General features: G+C 41.0%; 1 protein-coding gene across 1 annotated transcript in view; it reads left to right on the top strand.

The window, feature by feature from the left end:
* USP24 (ubiquitin specific peptidase 24) overlaps positions 1 to 6,000 on the top strand; it is an 89,420-nt gene that overhangs the window by 76,352 nt on the left and 7,068 nt on the right. The window contains exons 55-58 of the mRNA XM_019531490.1: positions 1,694 to 1,790; positions 3,202 to 3,318; positions 4,320 to 4,412; positions 4,763 to 4,865. Of these exons, the coding sequence (XP_019387035.1) occupies positions 1,694 to 1,790; positions 3,202 to 3,318; positions 4,320 to 4,412; positions 4,763 to 4,865 (410 nt within the window). The remainder of the gene's footprint in view (positions 1 to 1,693; positions 1,791 to 3,201; positions 3,319 to 4,319; positions 4,413 to 4,762; positions 4,866 to 6,000) is intronic.

Here is a 6,000-nt window from a genome sequence, read left to right as displayed (position 1 = left end):
GTGTATCTAGCTGGGGTAATGTAGGCCCAGCACTCTTTCCTGCTTATGCAGGGGGTCGGACTCGATGATCCATTGAGGTCCCTTCCGACCCTAGCATCTATGAATCTATGAGTTGACAGAGTTTTTAATCCAGCTTTTGTACAGTTCCTCTGATGTGCAACATGGAGGGAGGTGTGAGTAGTTGGTACTGCAGGAGAAAGGGAGAAGAAAAGTGTTTAAATACTCCACGGGTCTTCCGTAAGTAACTTCAGCTTCCCCACTTTCTTCATAAGGAAAGCACTACACTGAAGTATATTGCCTGATCATTCTGAGCACTTGCTCGTTTCCTCTACAACAAAGTTCCTAAATAGCATGAACCATGACACTTATTATTTCGGGGGTTGGTAACAAACCACATTTATTGCATTTAATAGAAGGGTTAGCCATTCATGTTCCAGAAACAAAACCACCAAAACATGCCAGGCGGTTCTCATTTCGGAACTACACTTGTTGAGTATTCAAGTTATTTTCCATCTTTCAGCTTTTCAGGAAGCTGTTGTTTACAAAAGCTTATCCAACCTAGGTTATTTCTTAGCAACGTATATATTAAATCCTCCTTGCAGATTATTGGATTTATCTTGCGCTGTTCTGAGGTCTCAGCAGAGACCTGCAGAGCAGCCCTTTGGAGCATAGTAAATCCAGGTCATTGCCACTAGCAATAACAAATTAGTAGACAGCTCCAAGTTTTCATTTAATAATGACTTTCTGTTTTAAGGTGGTAAGAAAACAGCATCGTCTTGCCTCCAAGATGTTTTCACATGAAGTGCTTTAATTTAAACTCTGAGAGAGTCATGTGGTTTTCTCCTTTAAAAAGTCATTTATCTCCTAGGTTTGTAGTTTTACTTTATAGGCCCCTTTCCTTTCAGCAAGAATACACACAGCTGATTGTCTGTTAGATGTAAGGGGAAAAGGCCAAAGCCTATTTAGAGAGGCTTTCTCCTCCCTAGGACTCTCTCTCACCTGAAAAATAACTCTGTTTTGGAGAGCTTATAAATGAAGCTCTGATTTGCCTTCTGAGTATGTGCTACAATTTGGGCACTAAATCTAGAAGCTTGTCTCTAGCCTTTATTATTCAGGCACATCTTCCGGTATTGTGCCCCTTGTATTTAACAGCTATTGTGACTCGGAAGAAAGTGCAACTGCTTTATGGTAAAGCATGCAGCAGTACAAAGCAGCATATTAAATGTACCATGAAGCTTTTTCTGCTGCTTTTGTCAGTGAAAGCCAAAGTAATGTATGTTCCAGCTGTAGACAAGGCAGAGTATAGCCTTAAGCAGTATATGCAGTGGTTTCTCTACCATGGAAACTTTATTCCATAGTCCACAATTAGCTTTTAATCTGCTATTCTGTTTCTATTCACCTGTCTAGTTTAGTACAGTTCTGGTTAAGTAGCAATACTATTCACTGGCAGGTGCTTAGAAATTAGAAGTTGAAACAAAACATAAAATTTAAGGGTCTTTGTTTTCAGCTTGGGGTGGGGAGGAACAGGATTGATGCTTAGATGGAAATGTTAGAAATATCAGTTGTGATGCACAAGACTCAGCTGTTATCCTTCTAAATAATAAATGCTGAACGTACAGGTGAAGTAAGGGTATAGCTGGGTAAACAAAAAATTGATCCCAAACCTCCTTCGGCGTCTTTCTGTATTTTCTAGGACTTTCCTGCTGGAGTGCAGTGTGAGAGAGGTGCGAGTTGCTGTAGCTACCGTTCTTGAAAAGACTCTAGACAGTGCCTTGCTCCATCAGGATAAGGTTAGTTATGCTTCATGTTCATTCAGAATGTTGATTTTTTTTAATGATACAATTGTCGCTATTTCCAGCAAGTACCATGCACTTTGTCAAAGACCAGAGCAAAAAGCTTCAAATCACGTTCTTGTTCTTTGTCCTGTATCTGTTCATACTTGCTCACTCCTAGCTACATCAGCACAGTACAAGTGTCCCAGTGTGACTTGTCCAGTACACAGTCACGAGATCTCAGCCAGCACTGTAGCTGTATAAATAATGGTGAAATATGCTGATGAAAGACCTACCACCTTAACTTAAAGTGATTGGATTTAGTAAAAGCAAGATGCTTTCTATTTTTTTAAAAGCTGAATATATGGCTGCATCTTCTTCATTTGAAGCTGACAGCTTGTGCCAGGAGCAGCTGGACCACCTAAAGTGAATGTCGATGTGATGGTACTTGCCAGAGGGTGTTCTGGATGAGAGTCTCAGGAGGTAGCTTTGGCACAGTTTTTCTTTATAGGCAGTTTTCCCAGTACTACCACAAGGAAAAGCCCCAGAAAGTTAGAAACTCCTTGTTTTGTTAAGTGTATTACTCCAAGTTTTTACCCTTTCCATGGTTTTGTTGGTTCTGCAAATGTCCCTTGTAAAAAGCATTTGAGAAAATGTGATCACCATGCTGCATCAGTAACATATTTTTATGAGTTACTAGTGAGCTTTTAAAATCAATCTTTACTGGTAAATTATTGTTTACCCTCTGAATTAACTCTCTACTCTTGCACATTGACTTTGTCAATAAATGCTTCTTTATGATGGAATAAATTTGGTCTAGTGGGAAGGAGAAAACAGACCGGTCCTCTAGGCCACTGTGTGGAAAGTAATCTAATTAAAGCCTGCAGTAAAATGGAATGAAGTTCTGTTACTTTGAGTATGCTGTGCTGGATGGCGATACCGTGTGTTCATTGCTTGCAATTTAAGACCTACAACGTTACTCTTGGAAGAGTAAAGCAAAGTCTAACTGCGTGTATCTACACGTGCAGCTAATATGACTGAATTAGTAAACTAATCCAGACATCGCTATCTACACGCGCATTTGAGTGCAGTAATTTACTGTGCCAGATGCCACTTGTATCTGACAGGACTATCCAGAAGTGCAGTAAATTAGTCTGCTGCACACTAATTGCTGCACATGTGTAGACAATGACAGTTTACTGTATAGCAGATTAGTCTGCTGTGGGGTAAAGTGTCTCATATAGACGTACCCTGTATCCTGTTCTTATTCTTAATAATCATCATAAGTACATCTTACTTGAAGCCACAGTTATGGTTTCAATTTGTATTTGATATTGGGAGTCTTGATTTTTTTTTTTTTTTTTTTTTTTTTTTTTTTTTTTTTTTACTGTAGACTTGCTAGTTTAACCTAAATTTGTGTTTTTCACAGCTAAAACGTCTACATCAGTTACTGGAGGTGCTACTTGCTTTGTTGGATAAAGATGTTCCTGAGAACTGTAAAAACTGTGCACAATACTTTTTACTGTTCAACAACTTTGTACAAAAGGTAAACTAATAGCTTAGTATATTTGTTAGTTTTGAAAGGGTAAAAAAAAGTATTGTGTAACCTACTTTAGATCAATGGTGCTCGACCTGTCCAGCCCCATGGGCTAGATGAGTGGCACAGGGCTGGTCCACAGGCATGAGCCTGTGTACTGGCCCACCCCTGGGTGCTGCCACAATCCAGCATGTGGGACCATATCATCCACCCCATGAGGCTCCTCCACAGGTTCAGACATCTGGTGGTGGAGGAGCTGTGGCTGTGGTAATTGCTACAGCTCTAGATACTGCCAGTGCTACCTAATGTCCAGGCCTGTGGGGAGCCCCATGAGCCAGAGGTGGATCGCCGCTGCTTTAGATAACAATGGTAAGAGGATTTTCCGGAATTCTTGAGTGAAGCTCCCAGTTCTGTAATAGTTTTTAAGCCATTAGGACAGAAAAATAATCATGCTGCATTTGTATACTTCTATTTACAAGGAGTCCAGTTCTGCCAAAGTCTCAATGTAATCATTTAAATTCATTAAAAAACAAATGGGGACAAAGTTTTTCAGTTGACAGTTAAATAGCTGACAGGTTAGTGCTATTTCTATGATTCCCGTTTATCTCTATCACACAGCTTATGAGCAACTAATGTTGAATTAAATCTGATGTATGGCTTAAAGTGCTCTTTGTGTGTCATAGATCGTTGATGTCAAATTAAGTCAGACCCATTCTGAGACGACCAGACCCTACAGGCTTGCCGCCTACTGAGCAGTCTTAGATTCTATACTCTGCTTGCGTTTTCCATATGGTTTTTAAATCCTAAAGAACATTTAGCAATTAGGCATGATAGAATAACTAGCCTGGATGCTTTGGCTGGAAGGCCACAGCTATACAAATGAGGTAATGATGAGGTAACGCTTGGGAAAGTAGGGAATTTAGGTTATAGTCTGGGCAGATTATTTCTTCCCTCTTGGCCCATATTTCTCAACACATGCAAGTATGTAACTTGGTTTTGTCTTTTAATAGCAGGGCATAAGGGCTAGCGATCTTCTTCTCAGACATTCTGCCTTAAGGCATATGATCAACTTCCTCCTTGGCCCCAACCGGCAGAATAACCAGGTAAAGCCTGTGTTTCACATATTGCATGCTTGGGTTTGTTGATTTTGTCTTTTCCCATATTTGTCCTCTGACTGAAGCATGAGAACTTTTTGTAGTTGTTGTTAGTTTTAAAAAATAATTCCCTTTTGATAGTTTGCTGTCTTTGGTTAAAACTGTGCTTAAACTCCCCCTGGTGTCTGTAGGAATTGGTGCAGAGTAAGTTTGTTGGTTTGAGTGCATCGTTACTGGCTTTAATAAAAGGAAGTTTTTACATGCTTGCAAAGTTGAAAATGTTTCAGATGGGGGTTCTTCAGACATGTCACTGACAGGGATCAGCGGATAAAGCGTGGCCTTCTTTCTTTGCTGCCCAGAACCGCAGGTGGAGCTCGGCACAAGCTCGTGAGTTTGGATACCTTCACAATACTGTGGCGCTGCTCGTTTTGCACTCTGATGTCTCCTTGCAGAGGAGCATAGGTAAGAACTGCCTTTCATCCTCTGTCTAGCATGTTACTGGTGCAGTAAAAGTTGGAACTAATTTCGTCACTGGTGAGGAAAATATAGACATGTAAGACAGTACTGTGAAGGCACAGTGGGATCTGATCTGTGATCCCAACAGTCACACCTTCTGCCATGCCACACACAAACGGCAGAAGGCACTATTTTGAGATCGAGGATCAGATCCCAATCATGCCATAACGGCTGGTGCCCCAGCCCTGACAAGATGCACAGCAATCAGCTGATTATCAGCTGGCTCTGGGGATCCACAGGGCCAGTTTGAAGCCCTGTGTAGTCCTCGGAGCCAGCTGGCAGTCACCTGATGATCGGCAGATTGGAAGCGCCCCAGAATGCTCTGGATCCGCCAGTCATCAGCTGACTGGGATGGTAGTCCTGATCTTGCAGATGATCAGGTGATTGTTGGCCAGTGGGAACCCCCTACTGCTGCAAATTCAAAGTGTGATGGAAACCATCTGCAAAGTTACTACACATGTTTTCTGTAGTATCTTTGTGGCTGGCTTCCAGTTCATCATGCCGTTAATCACCTAAACATGTGGCCTGGTTACAATTATACCAGACTCTATGCTTGGAGCCTGCTGAGCAGTTTTAGATATTATACTCTTGTATTTTTTTTCCATATGATTTTTAAACAGTAAAGAACATTTAGCAATTAGGCATGGTAGAATGACTAGCCTGAATGCTTCAGCTGGAAGAACATAACTATGCAAATAATGGGTTTTGGAAGGGGCTAAAATAGAAGCTTTGATCCTCAGGATTGAAGAAGTTGAAAGGCATCCCAGCCTCCATCCTAAAGAATAACTACTGTTTTGTATCTGTGCTGTAAACTTCCCAAACTGAGATGGGTTATGGTCTGTAAAGCACTTGGATGGTGGCAAGCACTGGTAAAACCCCTGAGCCCGAGACAAATAGTATAACTAGAACATAGATAGAAGGTCCTAAAAATTAGCTCACACAAGTACTTTGATCTGGTACTTTAGCAATTTATATCCTGATAACATACTAATACTAATAGACTCATTTTTATGCTCAAGCAATGGTATGTGATGTGGGGTACAGTATTTGCCACATGCCCTTAACTGTTTTGCCATGGCTG

Source organism: Crocodylus porosus, unplaced genomic scaffold (genome assembly GCF_001723895.1).
Source record: "Crocodylus porosus isolate Cpor-Errol unplaced genomic scaffold, CroPor_comp1, whole genome shotgun sequence".
In the NCBI taxonomy this organism is placed as follows: domain Eukaryota; kingdom Metazoa; phylum Chordata; order Crocodylia; family Crocodylidae; genus Crocodylus; species Crocodylus porosus.
This window is presented reverse-complemented; position numbering and strand designations above follow the sequence as displayed.